This window comes from Carassius gibelio, chromosome A6 (genome assembly GCF_023724105.1).
Source record: "Carassius gibelio isolate Cgi1373 ecotype wild population from Czech Republic chromosome A6, carGib1.2-hapl.c, whole genome shotgun sequence".
In the NCBI taxonomy this organism is placed as follows: Eukaryota; Metazoa; Chordata; class Actinopteri; order Cypriniformes; family Cyprinidae; genus Carassius; species Carassius gibelio.
In genome coordinates, this window is record NC_068376.1 from 31,596,610 (window position 1) to 31,616,567 (window position 19,958).

Here is a 19,958-nt window from a genome sequence, read left to right on the forward strand (position 1 = left end):
GAACACCGGACATCTCCCTCGCCTCTGCGTCTAGAGTCTCATCGTTTCTCCGTTTGTCTTCCAGACCGTTCGGCCAGTGCTACGAGTTCTTGACTTTGCACACGGTGAAGAAGTTCTTCTTGCCCATAATCGAGATGGTCCCACAGTTTCTGGAGAACCTCACAGACGAGGAGCTGAAGAAGGAGGCCAAGAACGAGGCCAAGAACGATGCTCTGTCCATGATCATAAAGTCCCTGAAGAACCTGGCGTCTAGAGTTCCCGGTCAGGAGGAAACGGTCAAGAACCTGGAAATCTTCCGGTTAAAAATGATCCTTCGGTAAGCCGTCGTTTCTGGTTTAAAAGCTTGTTGAGTTGTTGGTTATGACGTTGATCTGAGCTTGTCTCGTCTTCTCTCATCTGTTTTACAGGTTGTTGCAGATTTCTTCATTTAATGGGAAAATGAACGCACTGAATGAAGTGAACAAGGTGATCTCGAGCGTGTCGTATTACACGCACCGGCACGGAAACCCAGAGGAAGAGGAGTGGCTGACCGCCGAGAGAATGGCTGTAAGAACACTAAAACACACTCATCAGACATGACCTGGAGACACAGCATGAAGCTCCTGATGTACGGCTCCTAGATGAAGACAAACGCAGCTGAACGGAGCCGTGTATACACCAGTAGATCTAACACTCATGCTCAGCTGCAGGAAGTGCTCATGATGTTCTTTCTCTGTCAGGAATGGATTCAGCAGAACAGTATTCTGTCCATCGTTCTGAGAGACAGTCTTCACCAGCCGCAGTACGTGGAGAAGCTGGAGAAGATCCTGCGCTTCGTCATCAAGGAGAAAGCTCTGACCCTGCAGGACCTGGACAACATCTGGGCGGCTCAGGTGCATCTCTACATCCCAGCACTGACACGACTACCTCCGGCACGGTCATCAGCGGTGTGGTCACCTGACTGACCACATGACCGGCCTTTCTCCTCTGCTAATATCTCACTGATCTTCGTAGAACATATAGAGCACAGTTTACATCTGTTTTCTGACATGCTTTAATTATTGTAGAGTAAAGAGCGGTACAGTGCTTCCTCAGACAGATGTCAGTGCCGTTACTGCTGGGAAAACATTCCCTGATCAGAACGGAGCACATGCACAACAGTTTCATTACTTTTGATTGGTTTCAGTCTGCTGTAGACCAGGTAATGTAAATGATGTACCGTGTGGTGTTCTCTCAGGCCGGTAAACACGAAGCGATCGTCAAGAACGTCCACGATCTGTTAGCCAAGCTAGCGTGGGATTTTTCCCCGGAGCAGCTGGATCACCTGTTCGACTGCTTCAAGGTGAGCAGCTGCTGTCCACACTTACTTTTGCTGAAGTGTGTGTTGTTGATAACCGGCTTGATTCCCGTCTCTGATGCAGGCCAGCTGGACGAACGCTGGTAAGAAGCAGCGGGAGAAGCTTCTGGAGTTGATCCGCAGGCTGGCGGAGGACGATAAGGACGGAGTGATGGCTCACAAAGTGCTCAACCTGCTGTGGAACCTGGCACACAGTGATGACGTCCCCGTGGACATCATGGACCAGGCTTTGAGCGCACACATCAAGATCCTGGACTACAGCTGCTCGCAGGTCTGACCTCGATCTACATCACCTCTTCCCATCATGCACCTGTGTGCCGCCACTCACCGTTCGGTTTGCTTTCAGGACCGAGACACGCAGAAGATGCAGTGGATCGACCGCTTCATCGAGGAGCTCCGCACGAATGAGAAGTGGGTGATTCCAGCGCTGAAGCAGATCAGAGAGATCTGCAGCTTGTTTGGAGAAGCTCCTCAGAACCTCAGGTGAGTCGTGGAGCACATCACACACACGTTCTGCTCCGTCGGTGAGCTCTGTGTGATCATGGGTCATCTCTGCTGCAGTCAGACGCAGAGGAGTCCACACGTCTTCTACCGTCACGATCTGATCAACCAGCTCCAGCACAATCACGCTCTCGTCACGCTGGTGGCCGAGAACCTGTCTGCGTACATGGACAACATGAGGCTCTTCTCCAGAGGTGTGTGTCCTCTAGCGAACACATCGCTTTACTTACAGTCTCAGTGTGAATGAAAGCCAGCTTTCACTGTGATTCTTTGGCACAGAGCATCCAGTGTTTGATCCTCAGACGGTTCGAGCAGGAAGCCGGTACAGCCATGTACAGGAAGTGCAAGAGAGGCTCAATTTCCTGAGGTCAGTGATGTCTTTGACCTACACACACACACACACACACTCAGAGTTTCTCACGTCTGTGTCCCGTGTTCAGGTTTCTGCTGAAGGACGGTCAGCTGTGGCTCTGCGCTCCACAGGCCAAGCAGATCTGGAAGTGTCTGGCGGAGAACGCCGTGTTCCTGTGCGACCGCGAGGCCTGCTTTAAGTGGTACTCCAAGCTCATGGGTGACGAGCCGGATCTGGACCCCGACATCAACAAGGACTTTTTTGAGAACAACGTGCTGCAGCTGGACCCCACGCTGCTCACGGAGAACGGCATGAAGTGCTTCGAGCGCTTCTTCAAGGCTGTGAACTGCAGAGAGGGCAAGCTGGTGGCCAAACGCAGGGCCTACATGATGGACGACCTGGAGCTGATCGGCCTGGACTACCTCTGGAGGGTAACACGTCTGCACAGTGACACCGTATTCAGACGCAGTGTGAACGCTGCTCATGCAGATCGTGTTTCGTCTGGTCTCCACAGGTGGTGATTCAAGGCAGTGATGACATCGCCGCTCGAGCGATAGACCTGCTGAAAGAAATATACACCAACCTCGGACCCAAACTACAGGTGAATCAGGTGAGTGTGTGTTCCTCGCCGACCACCAGCCGCTCACACGCCGCTCAATCACGTCTGATCCGCTGCGGTCTCTGTATTCAGGTGGAGATCCATGAGGACTTCATCCAGTCGTGCTTCGACCGGCTCAAAGCCTCGTATGACACGCTGTGTGTGCTGGACGGAGACAAGGACAGCATTAACTGCGCCAGACAGGAGGCTATACGCATGGTGCGTGTCCTGACGGTGCTCCGAGAGTACATCACCGAGTGTGACAGCGACTACCACGAGGAGAGGACCATCCTGCCCATGTCCAGGTGCCGGCTGCAGTTACACACACCTCCTGTAGGGCGCTCAGATCAGATCAGATCAGGGGAAGAGTTTGAGGTTGAGATGAAACAGAAGTCTTCTGGATTGTGACACATCTGGATGTAACAGAATGTCGGTTAATGTTGGGTGGGGCTTGGTACTGTGCATCCATTGTTGATTGGATGATGAGATGTGTATGCAGATGAGTGTGTGCTTGAGGGGCGGGGTTTATCCAGTTATGATATTTTGAATAAACAAGGTCAAAACGTTTTTTTTTTTTTTTTTTAAATGAAACATGCATAGATGAATTCTTCACCATGTGATCTATAACATGCGTTTAGAAAACAGATGAGGTGACGCAGACTTGAACACATGCAGTAGGTCTGAAGGGCTCTGGTGTCGTCCGTCTGTGTTCAGGGCGTTCCGGGGGAAGCACATCACTCTGGTGGTGAGGTTTCCCAATCAGGGCCGTCAGGTGGACGACTTGGACATCTGGTCCCACACCAACGACACCATCGGCTCGGTCCGCCGCTGCATCCTCGCTCGCATCAAAGCCAACAGCACACACACCAAAGTGGAGCTGTTCATCGGAGGAGAGCTGGTGGACCCCGCTGATGACCGCCGGCTGATTGGACAGCTCAACCTCAAAGATAAAACCGTGAGCTTTACAGATGTCTGTGTGTATATCTAGATTTGTCCAGAGATGAGGTACTGAAAGACTGGCCTGTCTCTCTCTGTAGCTCATCACAGCGAAGCTCACGCAGGTCAGCGCCAACATGCCCTCCAGCCCCGACAGCTCGTCCGACTCGTCCACCGGCTCGCCCCCAAACCACACCAACCACTACAGCGACGCCCCCAGCCCCGAGGTGGAGAGCTGCTTGCCTGGAGTGGTGAGAGCCATGTCTGTGCTTCACATGATAACCTCAGGTCTGAATGAGCCAGCGCCTCAGTATATGAATACATGACCAGCAGAACACTCTCTAGAAGTGCTCAGTCACTGCGCGAGCATCTGACCGTTTCATGTGAGAGAAACTATCGTCATATCATATGCACACAGAAATTATCAGTTTTAAAATGGGTTTAACTTGAAGACATTATTGTGCCTGAGACATGTTGCTGTTGTTCAGTAGAATGCTGAACACTAGCACTACTGATACTATAATTAAAACTTTATTTTCAAGGAGTAATTACACTTTCATATTTTAATATTAACATTAAATTAAAAAATTAAGTTCGTTTAATTTTTATTTGGTTAAAAGATAAATTAAAATGAATGTTGTATGCCTTCATAACCAGAAAAAAAAAAACAGAATATCTGAGGGGGAAAAAAATATATTTCATAGGCTATTTTAAGAATAAATTAAGTAGTTTTTATGCATTCAGATAATTAGACGCGCATAAAAAGGTGAGGAATAAATAGGGCTCTAAACATATGATTTAACATAAATTTATTTAAACGTAAACAAAAAATATTTAAGTTTCATGGTTTTAATTAATTAGACATTAGACACACTTTTGTTTGATAAAAATGGAATTTAACCATTAAATGTCCCAAAAAAAAAAAAAATAAAACCATGTAATTTTAAAGGGTCCTGAGAATAGTCTGTGAGCTCATGCTGTTTTCTCTCCTCAGATCATGTCTCTGCACCTGCGCTACATCTCCTTCCTGTGGCAGGTGGCTGATCTGGGCTGCACCCTGAACATGCCGTTACTGCGAGACGGAGCTCGAGTGCTCATGAAGCTCATGCCTCCAGGTCACCGCAGACACCAGGATGATCTCCCTGTTACACACCGTCTGGATGCGAGGCTCACTGAAATCTGCTCCTTGTGTTCACAGATAACACTACAGTGGAGAACCTGCGGGCGATCTGTTTGGATCACGCTAAGCTGGGAGAGAACAGTCTGAGTCCCTCGCTGGATTCACGCTTCTTTGGCCCATCTGCTTCACAAGTGCTCTACCTCACTGAGGTATCCTCATACAGCTGACACAGAACAATCACACTAGCTAGTGCTTGTCTCACATCAGTGGTTCTGAGCTTGTGGACAACAGACTGAAAATCAGCGCTAGGTTTTGAAGCAGATCTGGTATTGCTGCACAATTAATCAAAATAGAACTGAAATCATGGCTTAGATTGAATCTGTAGAGAAGAAGCTTTAAGGGCTCCTGTGTTAAGATGTGGTTTGTGTGGTCTCAGGTGGTGTATGCCCTGCTGATGCCAGCCAGTGGGACGCTGGGAGACGACGCCAGTGACTTCCAGTACAACTTCCTGAAGAGCGGCGGTCTGCCTCTGGTTCTGGGCATGCTCACGAGGAACAACTTCCTTCCCAATGCGGACATGGAGACGCGGCGCGGCGCTTACCTGAACGCTCTGAAGATCTCCAAGCTCCTGCTCACTGCCATCGGGTTCGGACACGTGAAGGCCGTGGCGGAGGCCTGTCAGCCGCTGGTGGAGGGAACCAACCCCGCATCTCCAGTGCGCCACACTTCTTACGTTCTGACGAGGCTTGAGACTTCTCTGTTTTCCTCATGGTGAAGTGACTTTGTGTTTGTCTTCCAGATAAACCAGGCGACCCATGAACAGGCTCTGGTGCTCCAGAACGCTCTCCAGAGTATTCCCAATCCCTCCTCCGAGTGCATGCTGCGTAACGTGTCCGTCAGACTGGCCCAGCAGATCTCTGACGAGGTTCCTGACAATTACTGCTTTACAGTCGCAGTATGAGATATACTTCACTCTGGGCTTCATGTCTTTGTTGGTTTCCTTTGTGCAGAACTTCTTCCAGGCCTCAAAGTACATCCCAGATATCTGTGTGATCCGCGCCGTGCAGAAGATCGTTTGGGCTTCTGGATGTGGGATGGTGCATCTGGTGTTCAGCTCGAATGAAGAGATCAGCCAGATCTACCAGAAGGCGTGTTGATGATTCATCAGTGCTGTCCAGCAGTGTTTTATTCCTTGTTTAATCATGCATCTGTCCTTCTGCAGACTAACGCGGGTAACGAGCCGGACGCTGAAGACGAGCAGGTGTGCTGTGAGGCGCTGGAGGTCATGACCTTGTGTTTCGCTGTGCTCCCTACGGCCCTCGACACACTCAGCAAAGAGAAAGTCTGGCAGACCTTCATCATCGACCTGCTGCTGCACTGCCAGAGCAAGTACGTACTTACAGGAGCTTTGCACTCTTACAGTAACTGCTTACAGGAGCGGCGCATCCTTACAGTAACTGTGCTTACAGGAGCGTTGCACTCTTACAGTGACTGCTTACAGGAGCGGTGCACTCTTACAGTAACTGCTTACAGGAGCGCTGCACTCTTACAGTAACTGTGCTTACAGGAGCGGCGCACTCTTACAGTAACTGCTTACAGGAGCGGCGCACTCTTACAGTAACTGCTTACAGGAGCGGCGCATCCTTACAGTAACTGTGCTTACAGGAGCGGCGCACTCTTACAGTAACTGTGCTTACAGGAGCGGCGCACTCTTACAGTAACTGTGCTTACAGGAGCGGCGCACTCTTACAGTAACTGCTTACAGGAGCGGCGCACTCTTACAGTAACTGCTTACAGGAGCGGCGCTCTCTTACAGTAACTGTGCTTACAGGAGCGCTGCACTCTTACAGTAACTGTGCTTACAGGAGCGGCGCTCTCTTACAGTAACTGTGCTTACAGGAGCGGCGCACTCTTACAGTAACTGTGCTTACAGGAGCGCTGCACTCTTACAGTAACTGTGCTTACAGGAGCGTTGCACTCTTACAGTAACTGCTTACAGGAGCGGCGCTCTCTTACAGTAACTGTGCTTACAGGAGCGGCGCACTCTTACAGTAACTGCTTACAGGAGCGGCGCACTCTTACAGTAAATGCTTACAGGAGCGGCGCACTCTTACAGTAACTGCTTACAGGAGCGGCGCACTCTTACAGTAACTGCTTACAGGAGCGGCGCACTCTTACAGTAACTGCTTACAGGAGCGGCGCACCCTTACAGTAACTGTGCTTACAGGAGCGGCGCACCCTTACAGTAACTGTGCTTACAGGAGCGGCGCACTCTTACAGTAACTGTGCTTACAGGAGCGGCGCACTCTTACAGTAACTGCTTACAGGAGCGGCGCACTCTTACAGTAACTGTGCTTACAGGAGCGGCGCACTCTTACAGTAACTGTGCTTACAGGAGCGGCGCACTCTTACAGTAACTGCTTACAGGAGCGGCGCACTCTTACAGTAACTGCTTACAGGAGCGGCGCACTCTTACAGTAACTGTGCTTACAGGAGCGGCGCACTCTTACAGTAACTGTGCTTACAGGAGCGGCGCACTCTTACAGTAACCGTGCTTACAGGAGCGGCGCACTCTTACAGTAACTGCTTACAGGAGCGGCGCACTCTTACAGTAACTGCTTACAGGAGCGGCGCACTCTTACAGTAACTGCTTACAGGAGCGGCGCATCCTTACAGTAACTGTGCTTACAGGAGCGGCGCACTCTTACAGTAACTGTGCTTACAGGAGCGGCGCACTCTTACAGTAACCGTGCTTACAGGAGCGGCGCACTCTTACAGTAACTGCTTACAGGAGCGGCGCACTCTTACAGTAACTGCTTACAGGAGCGGCGCACTCTTACAGTAACTGCTTACAGGAGCGGCGCACCCTTACAGTAACTGTGCTTACAGGAGCGGCGCATCCTTACAGTAACTGTGCTTACAGGAGCGGCGCACTCTTACAGTAACTGTGCTTACAGGAGCGGCGCACTCTTACAGTAACTGTGCTTACAGGAGCGGCGCACTCTTACAGTAACCGTGCTTACAGGAGCGGCGCACTCTTACAGTAACCGTGCTTACAGGAGCGGCGCACTCTTACAGTAACTGCTTACAGGAGCGGCGCACTCTTACAGTAACTGCTTACAGGAGCGGCGCACTCTTACAGTAACTGCTTACAGGAGCGGCGCACTCTTACAGTAACTGCTTACAGGAGCGGCGCACTCTTACAGTAACTGCTTACAGGAGCGGCGCACTCTTACAGTAACTGCTTACAGGAGCGGCGCACTCTTACAGTAACTGCTTACAGGAGCGGCGCATCCTTACAGTAACTGTGCTTACAGGAGCGGCGCACTCTTACAGTAACTGTGCTTACAGGAGCGGCGCACTCTTACAGTAACCGTGCTTACAGGAGCGGCGCACTCTTACAGTAACTGCTTACAGGAGCGGCGCACTCTTACAGTAACTGCTTACAGGAGCGGCGCACTCTTACAGTAACTGCTTACAGGAGCGGCGCACTCTTACAGTAACTGCTTACAGGAGCGGCGCATCCTTACAGTAACTGTGCTTACAGGAGCGGCGCACTCTTACAGTAACTGTGCTTACAGGAGCGGCGCACTCTTACAGTAACTGTGCTTACAGGAGCGGCGCACTCTTACAGTAACTGTGCTTACAGGGGCGGCGCTCTCTTACAGTAACTGTGCTTACAGGGGCGGCGCTCTCTTACAGTAACTGTGCTTACAGGGGCGGCGCACTCTTACAGTAACTGCTTACAGGAGCGGCGCACTCTTACAGTAACTGCTTACAGGAGCGGCGCATCCTTACAGTAACTGTGCTTACAGGAGCGGCGCACTCTTACAGTAACTGTGCTTACAGGAGCGGCGCACTCTTACAGTAACTGCTTACAGGAGCGGCGCACTCTTACAGTAACTGTGCTTACAGGAGCGGCGCACTCTTACAGTAACTGCTTACAGGAGCGGCGCACTCTTACAGTAACTGCTTACAGGAGCGGCGCACTCTTACAGTAACTGCTTACAGGAGCGGCGCACTCTTACAGTAACTGTGCTTACAGGAGCGGCGCACTCTTACAGTAACTGTGCTTACAGGAGCGGCGCACTCTTACAGTAACTGCTTACAGGAGCGGCGCACTCTTACAGTAACTGTGCTTACAGGAGCGGCGCACTCTTACAGTAACTGTGCTTACAGTAGCGGCGCACTCTTACAGTAACTACTTACAGGAGCGGCGCACTCTTACAGTAACTAACAGGAGCGGCGCACTCGTACAGTAACTGTGCTTACGGGAGAGGCGCACTCTTACAGTAACTGTGCTTACGGGAGCGGCTCACTCTTACAGTAACTGTGCTTACGGGAGCGGCACACTCTTACAGTAACTGTGCTTACGGGAGCGGCTCACTCTTACAGTAACTGTGCTTACAGGAGCGGCGCACTCTTACAGTAACTGTGCTTACAGGAGCGGCGCACTCTTACAGTAACTGTGCTTACAGGAGCGGCGCACTCTTACAGTAACTGCTTACAGGAGCGGCGCACTCTTACAGTAACTGTGCTTACAGGAGCGGCGCACTCTTACAGTAACTGTGCTTACAGTAGCGGCGCACTCTTACAGTAACTACTTACAGGAGCGGCGCACTCTTACAGTAACTAACAGGAGCGGCGCACTCGTACAGTAACTGTGCTTACGGGAGAGGCGCACTCTTACAGTAACTGTGCTTACAGGAGCGGCGCACTCTTACAGTAACTGCTTACAGGAGCGGCGCACTCTTACAGTAACTGTGCTTACAGGAGCGGCGCACTCTTACAGTAACTGTGCTTACAGGAGCGGCGCACTCTTACAGTAACTGTGCTTACAGTAGCGGCGCACTCTTACAGTAACTACTTACAGGAGCGGCGCACTCTTACAGTAACTAACAGGAGCGGCGCACTCGTACAGTAACTGTGCTTACGGGAGAGGCGCACTCTTACAGTAACTGTGCTTACGGGAGCGGCTCACTCTTACAGTAACTGTGCTTACGGGAGCGCTGCACTCTTACAGTAACTGTGCTTACGGGAGCGGCTCACTCTTACAGTAACTGTGCTTACGGGAGCGCTGCACTCTTACAGTAACTGTGCTTACGGGAGCGCTGCACTCTTACAGTAACTGTGCTTACGGGAGCGACGCACTCTTACAGTAACCGTGCTTACAGGAGCGTTGCACTCTTACAGTAACTGTATCTACAGGAGTGCTCTTGTGCTGATAATGAGCACAAATGAGAGTTTACGAGTTAAACATGATCATTGTCATGAGTTAAAGTTAGGGATGCATTAGAGAAAGAGAACGAATGCAGAAATTCTTGTCTTAAGATGTTAAGATGCGCTGATACCTGGTTAAAAATCAAAAGTGAGTGAAATTTAGTTATTTAGATCTTATATTTACACATAAAAATTCCAAACATCAGAGGTGACGGATCATTGGATTATTTGTGCTTTAATGAAGAGCGTTTAGCTGCACTTGTGCTGAGGCTGTTTATCATGACATCTAATGCTACATATGGCAAAAGACAGTGTGAACATCAGATGAAGTTGATTAAGAACCTGTTTGTGTTCAGAGCTGTGCGTCAGATGGCACAGGAGCAGTTCTTCCTCATGGCCACCAGGTGCTGTATGGGACACAGACCCCTCCTGTTCTTCATCACCCTCCTCTTCACGGTTCTGGGAGTGAGTACAGCATTACAGCGCTCACGTCTGTGTGATCTAGACACCAGTCAGGTGATAACTGTTCACTGCTGTTTCAGAGTACGGCGAAGGAAAGAGCGAAGCACGCTGGCGATTACTTCACTCTCTTACGTCACTTACTCAACTACGCCTTCAACAGCAACATCAACCTTCCCAACGCCGAGGTGCTGCTCAACAACGAGATCGACTGGCTCAAGAGGATCCGGGTGAGTCCCAGCGCTTCCACTCCATGCACGAGGAACAGGACGGAGACATGACGTTAATTCTCTTTCCTCTGGTTTTCATGGATGTTCAGGATGAGGTGAAGAGGACCGGAGAGACGGGTGTGGAAGAGACCATTCTAGAAGGTCATCTGGGGGTCACCAAAGAGCTGCTGGCCTTTCAGACCCCGGAGAAAAAGTTCTACATCGGCTGTGAGAAAGGAGGCGCTAATCTGATAAAGGTGAATGGTCTATGCTTTGACGTATGTTTGTAGAGATATGTTGTGAAAGTGAAGTGCACTTCATGTGTGTCGTCTGTGTCTCTCACAGGAGCTGATAGATGACTTCATCTTCCCGGCGTCTAACGTGTTTCTGCAGTTCGTGAAGAGCGGCGAGTTCCCGGCGGAGCAGGCCACACCGGTGTGCAGCAGTCCTGCGTCTGTAAACGCTGGCTTCGAGCTGCTGGTGGCGCTCTCGGTCGGCTGTGTGCGGAACCTCAGACAGATCGTCGACACGCTCACAGACATGTACTATCTAGGTACTGCATTTCAGATAAACATACAGCTGACGTGTGTGTTAAACACAGACCCGTGGTTTGATAGAAGTGCATTCATGAACGAGCGGCTGGTAATGTGTTCCTGCGTCTGGTCTCAGGTTGCGAGGCTCTTACGGAGTGGGAGTATCTGCCTCCGGTGGGACCGCGGCCGACCAAAGGCTTCGTGGGTCTGAAGAACGCAGGAGCCACGTGCTACATGAACTCTGTGATCCAGCAGCTTTACATGATCCCACCCATCCGCAACGGCATCCTGGCCATCGAAGGCACCGGAAGTGACATCGACGACGACATGTCCGGAGACGAAAAGCAGGACAACGAGGTAAAAAGTGCACACGTGTCGCTCGACCGTACTGAAGTGGGTTTGAACGTGTCTGAATGTACATCATTGTGCTGCAGAGTAATGTGGACCCCAGGGATGATGTGTTCAGTTATCACCAGCAGTTTGATGACAAGCCCTCTCTCAATAAGGCCGAGGACCGGAAGGAGTACAACATCGGAGTGCTGCGGCATCTGCAGGTCATCTTCGGTCACCTCGCCGCGTCCCGTCTGCAGTACTACGTGCCCAGAGGCTTCTGGAAACAGTTCAGGTACAGTCACCCACAGCCATCAGATCTGGAGTATAATTCGTAGGGAACTTTAAATCCTTTTTCATTTCCAAGTTTAATATCCAGAGACAACTGTTAGTGAAAAACACTGATGTTTTCGAAAGTTGTTTGAACCACCGATATAAAGGCTGGGCGACGCGGGAAAAAAATCTGTATATTTTGATGATTTTTAACTAATCTACTTGAAAAAGTAACTACAACATTATTCAAGAAATGTTTTTCTTTAATAACGCACTATTTAAAGTGAGTTCTATTCTGAATGCAGCACACATGATGTAACGTTAAACAAATCAATTGTTAAATGTCTTTGCAGAAAAGAAACTACATCTTGTACAGACTTGTCTTATACATATGTTCAGAAATAATACGAGGAAAATACTTTAAAAAACCCCAGTTAAGTCAAGGTAATCCATATTCAAAATGGCTGAAGGTCAAACACCAGTTGACTATTATTAGCCGTCACTCTCTCTCTGATGATGCTAGTGGCTCAGAAGTGACACGGTGCACTTAATCCTGTGTGTGAACCGTTCCTGCAGGTTATGGGGAGAACCGGTCAATCTGAGAGAGCAGCATGATGCGCTGGAGTTCTTCAATTCCCTGGTGGACAGTCTGGATGAAGCCCTGAAAGCCCTCGGACATCCCAGCATGCTCAGCAGGATCTTGGGCGGCTCGTTTGCAGACCAGAAGATCTGTCAGGGCTGTCCTCACAGGTGAGAGAAGGACGTGTCAATCATTCGGAGGATGTTGATTTGTTGCATCTGTGTTAGTCTTGCTGCGATGAAGCTACAACGCCGGCTACGTCTCTCGCTCACCGCAGCACCGCCTTTTATATATATATATTTTTTAATAGTAATAAAAATCATTAATTTCATTTAAAGAACAGACACTAAACTGAACGCATCGCTTCACAGATCAGCTGCTTGAGTCAGATTTCGGTCATAGTTATGAAATTTAATGCAAAAGAGCCTGTTTGGTGATATTTTGGGTTTTGAAAAGCCTGTGGTGGTTTTGGAAGTTTTTTATGTGGCTCCTACTTTCTTATTCGTTTTGCTAATAAACATTATGTTTCTTATTTATTTGGTCCACAGTGTTTGCTGATTTTAATTTAAACTTTGTGTAGGTTAATTAAATGACAGGTGGGAAAATGTCTTCACCGTCACAACCCTAATCCGTACACGTGTGTGTGTCTTCTAGGTATGAGTGTGAGGAGTCCTTCACAACACTGAATGTTGACATCAGGAACCACCAAAACCTCCTGGACTCTTTAGAACAGTACGTCAAAGGGGATCTTCTGGAAGGAGCCAATGCGTACCACTGCGAGAAGTGCAACAAGAAGGTGAGCCGTGTTCTCTAAAGCCGTTCTGATTGGAGGAGTGCAGACTGGTGAGCTCTGCTTGTGTTCTGGTTTGTGTCAGGTGGACACCGTGAAGCGTCTCCTCATCAGGAAGCTCCCGCCGGTGCTGGCCATCCAGCTGAAGCGCTTCGATTACGACTGGGAGCGCGAGTGTGCCATCAAGTTCAACGATTACTTCGAGTTCCCTCGTGAGCTGGACATGGAGCCCTACACGGTGGCAGGCGTGGAGAAGCTGGAGGGGGACGAGGTTCCTCCGGAGAGCCAGGTCATCGCTGAGAGCTCGCCCGAGGAGTCGGATCCGAACGACAGCTCACGCTTCCGGCTCGTGGGGGTGCTGGTGCACTCGGGCCAGGCCAGCGGAGGACATTATTACTCTTACATCATGCAGCGGCACGGGAACAGCAGCGACGGACAGAAGGACCGCTGGTACAAGTTTGACGACGGTGACGTGACGGAGTGTAAGATGGAGGATGACGAGGAGATGAAGAACCAGTGCTTCGGTGGAGAGTACATGGGCGAGGTGTTCGACCACATGATGAAGCGCATGTCGTACCGGCGGCAGAAGCGCTGGTGGAACGCCTACATCCTGTTCTACGAGCGCATGGACACCGCAGGGGGCGACAGAGAGCTGCTGAAGCACATCTCCGAACTGACCCTCGCACCCCACACCAACCAGCCCAAAATGCCCTTGACCATCGAAGCCAGCGTCCGCAAACAGAACGTGCAGTTCATGCACAGCCGCATGCAGTACAGCCTCGAGTACTTTCAGTTCGTTAAGAAACTGCTGACCTGCAACAGCGTCTACCTGAACCCTCCTCCAGGTGAGTCTTACCTGCAGCGGCACGTGCATCTAAAGCGGCAATCCGTTCACACCTTCTCCTGCTGTTTTGTGTTATGATTCATCTCTTCATCTCTGGTCTCTCTAGGTCAAGATCATCTTTTACCAGAAGCTGAAGAAATAGCGATGATTAGCATACAGCTTGCTGCTAGATTTCTGTTTAGCACTGGATTCCACACAAAGAAAGTAGTCCGAGGCCCAGCTAGTGACTGGTGAGTGTTTCCTGTGTGTCAGTTTTGTTGGGCTGCATAGTTTCTCATTCAATAAACACTATTGAATGAGAAACTATGCAGCCCAACAAAACTGATTTCATTTATTTCAGCTAAATGATACTCAATGATGGAGAACATAAAATCAGTCAAACGTTTGGTCTGGTAGAGCACATGTGTGTTGTCTCTCTCGTCTCCTCGTCACGGACTGGACTTGTTTTTCTTTCAGGTATGATGCTCTGTGTATTCTGTTGCGTCACAGCAAGAACGTCCGCAGCTGGTTTGCACACAACGTCCTCTTCGCCTTCCCCACACGCTTCTCCGAATACCTGCTGGAGTGTCCCAGTGCGGAGGTGCGTGGAGCTTTTGCCAAACTGATGGTGTTCATCGCACACTTCTCCCTGCAGGACGGACCCTGCCCTGCTCCGGTCACCTCGCCCGGCTCGTCCACACAGGTGAGGGACAGAAACAGCCTCCAGATCTGACACGGTCCCATATTCCTCACCCAGTAATTCAGCTGAACCTCATTGTGCTTGTCATAATTTTAGACAAAGCATTAGGCGACTGCTTGCAGGGAAATGGAGTTACCGGCCTTTTAAAGGTGACCTCCTACGCCCCTTTTTACAAGATGTAACATTAGTCTCTGGTGTCCCAAAAGTGAAGTTTAAGCTCAAAATATCCCACGGATAATTTTTTATAGCTTGTTGAAATCGGCACATCTAGAGTATGAGCCAAAACGCACCGCTTTTGTGTTTGTACCCTTAAATGCAAATGAGCTGGTGCTCCCGCTTCCCTTTTCAGAAGAGGGCGGAGCTTCAACAGCTCATGCTCCAGGAAAACAGGACAATCTCCTGAAATCTGACTTCACTGTGAAGTATATGTGTGTTTATGAATTACACAGACTAGGAGCACGGCGTGATGATAATAACGACATAGCTGCAGCCTTAGTGTGCCATCACATTATGAGATTGACCTCACATTGCTTCCAAATGCAATTTTTAACTAACCACATTCCTATTTACGATCATTCTGGAAGCATGTGAAGCAGCATCAGTGAAAACAGGCAGAGACAATAGTAGCTTTAGCAAACATTAGCCTTACAGAGAGCCAAGAAGCTCTTTTGGAAAACAGAATATGAACAGAACGTTAGTATCCATCTTTCTTTCAGAATCAACCCTTACACTACTCCAGCGCTGAACTGACCCTCGTTTGTGAGGCATAAAATTATTTATTTAAACTTTTCAGTTTTTTTCTGGGACATTTCCTCTGAAAGTGAAATGTAATCCGTGTCCTCAGCGGTGTATGGAGACTCCTGTGTTCATTGGTGCATCCCGAAACACACTTATAACGTCCCTCTAGCTCTGACCTCAGCAAGAGAACAGTAATGACGGACCCTGCTTCTCACTCGGGGGCGGGGCTATGCTAATAGTGCAGAGAGCATCACAAATGGGTGGGACTTTCCAGAGTATGACATCATCATAGAGAGAAATCTGGAACCGCTCGTTTGGAGACTGTTTATGATTTATTGGGATTATAAAAAACAGGCGGGTGGATTTGTACCATTATAGGCTGGTTGTTTACACACACTGGCCACACAACCATATAAAAGTTATTTTGCATATTAAGTCACCTTTAAACCTGAGACAGACCTTGTTTTGCTGTGATTTGTGAGCAGGCCTGTGACGGAGTGACCCTGAGTGACCACCTGTTACGAGCGGTGCTGAACTTACTGAGGAGAGAAGTGTCCGAACACGGACGCCACCTTCAGCAGTACTTCAACCTCTTCGTCATGTACGCCAATCTGGGTAAGTGCTCGCCAATCTCTCCAGGTTTATGTGAATGTAGAGTGTCATAATGATTCTGTGTGCTGCAGGTCTGGCAGAGAAGACACAGCTGCTGAAGCTCAGCGTTCCTGCCACGTTCATGCTGGTGGCGCTGGACGAGGGTCCCGGTCCTCCCATCAAGTATCAGTACGCTGAGCTCGGCAAACTGTACTCGGTGGTGTCACAGCTGGTGCGCTGCTGCGACGTGACGCCCCGCATGCAGTCCTCCATCAACGGTGAGCGCTCACTCTGCTGCTGTCCTTCCACCTGTCACACGAAGACTCTCAGGTTCTCAGCTCTCTCTTCTCTCTCAGGTAACCCACCGCTGACCAATCCGTACGGTGACCCCAGCCTCACGGCTCCCATCATGCCCCTGCAGCAGCTGGTGGCTGAGATCCTGTTTGTGCGCTCCAGCTACGTGAAGAAGATCATCGAGGACTGCAGCAGTTCTGAGGAGACGGTGAAGCTGCTGCGCTTCTGCTGCTGGGAGAACCCTCAGTTCTCGTCCACGGTCCTCAGCGAGCTGCTCTGGCAGGTCAGTCACTGACCACGCTCCGTCTGTTCTGTGTCTCCTGATGACCGCTCACTGTGAATGTCCTTGTGGTGTCAGGTGGCGTATTCCTACACCTATGAGCTGAGGCCGTACCTGGATCTCCTGCTGCAGATCCTCCTGATCGAGGACTCGTGGCAGACGCACAGGTGAGCCACATCTGTGTGAGGAGAGCCTCTGGATGACGAAGAGCAGGTGTCCTCATCTCACTTCTCTCTTTAGGATCCACAATGTTTTGAAGGGCATTCCTGATGACCGAGACGGGCTCTTTGACACCATCCAGCGCTCCAAGAACCACTATCAGAAACGAGCTTATCAGTGCATCAAATGCATGGTGGCCCTGTTCAGCAGCTGCGCTGTGGCTCATCAGATCCTGCAGGTGAGGACGACGTGACCATGTGTTGTCTCTTACTCTCAGAGAGAGCGCTGGTCATCCCACGCCGACTATCCCAGACTCGAACCCGTGACCTTAGGGTTACAAGTCTGACTCTAACCATTAGGCCACGCCTGCCTGTAATCAAGCTTGATTAGCTGTGTGAGGTGTGTGTGACTGGGGTTGGAGCTGAACAGTGGGTTTGGGCTAGTCATCTCAGGACATGGCTCTTCAGGTAGAGTTGGGAGGAGCTCTCTATGTTCATGGGACAGTGAAGGTATTTAAAAGTGACACTTAACACTGTTCTGCTTTTCTCTCCTGTTGTTGGGAAACACACAAGCCATAGTGAAAGCAAGCAGTGACCGTGTTAGTTGTGTGTGGCAGAGTAATGGGGATCTGAAGAGGAAGTGGACGTGGGCAGTGGAATGGCTGGGTGATGAGCTGGAGAGGAGGCCGTACACAGGAAACCCTCAGTACAGCTACAACAACTGGTCTCCTCCGGTTCAGAGCAACGAGACGTCCAACGGCTACTTCCTGGAGCGCTCTCACAGCGCACGCATGACCCTGGCCAAGGCCTGCGAGCTCTGTCCAGAAGAGGTGACCGATCGCTTCCTTTACCTGATCAATACAGAGCTTGGGGGAGTTGGTCTATTTCTTGTTTAATAGATAATACAATAAGATTTTTAATAAGCATTAGGCTAATAGTTTTGTTGCTAATATGCTAAGATATTGGCGTTAACATCTACATGAAGCAACTGACTGACCAGACACTTTTATCCACAGCAGCATGCTTTGAATGTGTCCATGTTCCTGGGAATTGCTCTTCTAGATCAACATGTTTGTTTGTTTGTTTGTTTGTTTGTTTGTTTCGTTCAGGAGCCAGACGATCAGGAAGCTCCTGATGAGCACGACTCGTCTCCGCCGGAGGACACTGCGCTCTATCCTCATCCTCCAGGGACACAGTATCAGCAGGTGACGTCCACACACACACACACACACACACGAGTGTGTATCAAACACCGCGTCAAGAGCACACCTCAGCACAGAAGCACTTCCTGTTAGTGCATAACACCCCATTATTTCTGGATTCATCAGTTCTGAGATCAAGAATATCTGCTGCTCTTTCCTCCTCTCTCACACCTGATGACTGTTCTGACAGATTTCAAACCGGTTTGCATGTACATGTGTGTTTTGTACAGTTTGAAGAGTGTTTGTCTCATGATCTTAACTTCTTCTTAAATCAGTATCAGCCCCTCTCTCATAGATCTGACTCGTGTTGTGTTCTGTCTCTCTGCAGCCCAATAACCAGCCCCACGCTCAGCCCTACACCGGGCCGGCCGCGCAGCACATGAATAACCCCCAGAGACCCCCGCAGAGGCCTCAAGAGAGCTGGGACGGGGCGGACGAGGTTCCTCCGGTCCAGACGAAAGAGTAGCAGCCTTGTGACCGCGTCCCGCTCGTGTCCAGGACCGCTCTCCTCTCATAACCTGCTCTGTGCCACTCTCTTCATACTCGATCTGCCTGTGATGATGGACCTGGAGCGGACGCCATTGTCCACACTGTCTGGGTACAGCTCTCGGAGGATGCTGATGGTGTATATAGTGTGCAAATATCTACACCTTTGGACCCCCTCCAGTTCCATCATCATCATCTAAAAGTACCACAGCAGCCGAATGAAGGGAAACCCGAGGCTTCGTCGTCGTATGTGAGGATGAGCACCGAGACAAACATTACATCCTCTCTGTGGGATCACCTCGACTTCACTTTACTGATTTAGAAGGCATTGAAATCTTTCAGCGCTTCTTATTTGTCTTGCTTCTCTTCACTCATCAGGACGCCTTCGGTCTGTGAGGAGTGTGCCGTGATCCTCTGTTAGGGTCTTTAACACCACTGCAGCTGGCGTCCATGTTTGATTTGTGTTGTCATCAGGCTGGAAAGTGTAATGACTCTCTTGTTTTGCCATCAGTTGCCCTAGTTCTGAGTCTGCCTCTCGGCTCCTCCCACTTCCTCCGTCCCTGTCCAATGAGAATGCAGCCAGGGCCACACTGCTCTGTATCCGGGCAGATCTGAGGGAGCTCGTCAGGATGCATTCATCAGCTCTGCTGGACTTATAAAGTGCGGCTCTGACGTCTGAATACCAAAATGCCAGCGGAGGAAGATGGAGCCCAACCTTATTCTGTTTTGCTGTTTTCTTTACTAGAGGTTATTTTGTTGAATTTGAGAAGAAAGAGTTTGAGTGTTTGAATGAAAAGGCCTCGTCCTTGTGTTGTTATTTTTAAGAGGATATTCACTCTACAGAGTTTGCTGATTGTTGTTTACGGCGTGAGGTTGCATTCAGGAGCTGCTTTAGACGTGTAATAACCGAAGCACTGCACCATTAAAACAATAAATTAAACATTTAAATGCAAGTTTGACTTTTTATTAGCTTTCCGATGGTTTCTAAGAGAAGGTAGATTTTGTAAATACCTAATGCACGCAGAAACACTCAGACCTGATCGTGCTCGTTAAATCATTGTGTCCTGATAGATTTTATTCAGCAGATGGTCAGAGCTCCACATGGACTTCCTGACAAAGACTGGACGGCCCTGGACTAGATCCTGACGGATTGACCGGGTGGTTGGGTGTGGGTTAACCATCTTAACTAGCACTACAGGTCGTCCTCAAGAATACTTCCTCTGTCACAGAGTCTCACAAGCTTCATTTTGCTCCATTTCTGTAAATGACATTTGCCTTCTGCTTTGTGTTTGCTCTTTCAGGTTTCATTTTGTTTGAATTCTAAAGCTGTTTTTGTGAAACGTGCATGGATAATATTCCTCGATTGGCCTTTGAACACTGTACAAACCCAGCACACTGTAAAATTATACTTTAAAGGTCAAAAATAAATGGTATTTGAATTACGTGTCT

The 19,958-nt window shown here is 49.6% G+C and overlaps 1 protein-coding gene across 3 annotated transcripts in view; it reads left to right on the forward strand.

The window, feature by feature from the left end:
• LOC128016095 (probable ubiquitin carboxyl-terminal hydrolase FAF-X) overlaps nt 1-19,951 on the forward strand; it is a 24,360-nt gene extending 4,409 nt beyond the window's left edge. For all 3 annotated transcript variants that reach the window (XM_052600479.1, XM_052600481.1, XM_052600480.1), the window contains exons 8-45: nt 65-316; nt 408-546; nt 720-872; nt 1,217-1,321; nt 1,401-1,607; nt 1,683-1,819; nt 1,898-2,031; nt 2,117-2,204; nt 2,278-2,620; nt 2,704-2,799; nt 2,881-3,092; nt 3,502-3,742; nt 3,825-3,974; nt 4,718-4,838; nt 4,922-5,052; nt 5,280-5,558; nt 5,643-5,768; nt 5,854-5,991; nt 6,066-6,232; nt 10,420-10,528; nt 10,606-10,752; nt 10,842-10,988; nt 11,077-11,284; nt 11,401-11,621; nt 11,699-11,889; nt 12,444-12,617; nt 13,102-13,243; nt 13,323-14,082; nt 14,188-14,311; nt 14,538-14,763; nt 15,984-16,113; nt 16,182-16,367; nt 16,446-16,666; nt 16,742-16,830; nt 16,904-17,060; nt 17,439-17,651; nt 17,931-18,026; nt 18,352-19,951. In XM_052600479.1, coding sequence (XP_052456439.1) covers nt 65-316; nt 408-546; nt 720-872; nt 1,217-1,321; nt 1,401-1,607; nt 1,683-1,819; nt 1,898-2,031; nt 2,117-2,204; nt 2,278-2,620; nt 2,704-2,799; nt 2,881-3,092; nt 3,502-3,742; nt 3,825-3,974; nt 4,718-4,838; nt 4,922-5,052; nt 5,280-5,558; nt 5,643-5,768; nt 5,854-5,991; nt 6,066-6,232; nt 10,420-10,528; nt 10,606-10,752; nt 10,842-10,988; nt 11,077-11,284; nt 11,401-11,621; nt 11,699-11,889; nt 12,444-12,617; nt 13,102-13,243; nt 13,323-14,082; nt 14,188-14,311; nt 14,538-14,763; nt 15,984-16,113; nt 16,182-16,367; nt 16,446-16,666; nt 16,742-16,830; nt 16,904-17,060; nt 17,439-17,651; nt 17,931-18,026; nt 18,352-18,489 — 6,898 coding nt within the window. In that variant the 3' untranslated portion in view covers nt 18,490-19,951. The remainder of the gene's footprint in view (nt 1-64; nt 317-407; nt 547-719; nt 873-1,216; nt 1,322-1,400; nt 1,608-1,682; nt 1,820-1,897; nt 2,032-2,116; nt 2,205-2,277; nt 2,621-2,703; nt 2,800-2,880; nt 3,093-3,501; nt 3,743-3,824; nt 3,975-4,717; nt 4,839-4,921; nt 5,053-5,279; nt 5,559-5,642; nt 5,769-5,853; nt 5,992-6,065; nt 6,233-10,419; nt 10,529-10,605; nt 10,753-10,841; nt 10,989-11,076; nt 11,285-11,400; nt 11,622-11,698; nt 11,890-12,443; nt 12,618-13,101; nt 13,244-13,322; nt 14,083-14,187; nt 14,312-14,537; nt 14,764-15,983; nt 16,114-16,181; nt 16,368-16,445; nt 16,667-16,741; nt 16,831-16,903; nt 17,061-17,438; nt 17,652-17,930; nt 18,027-18,351) is intronic.
• The last annotated feature ends 7 nt before the right edge of the window (nt 19,952-19,958 follow it).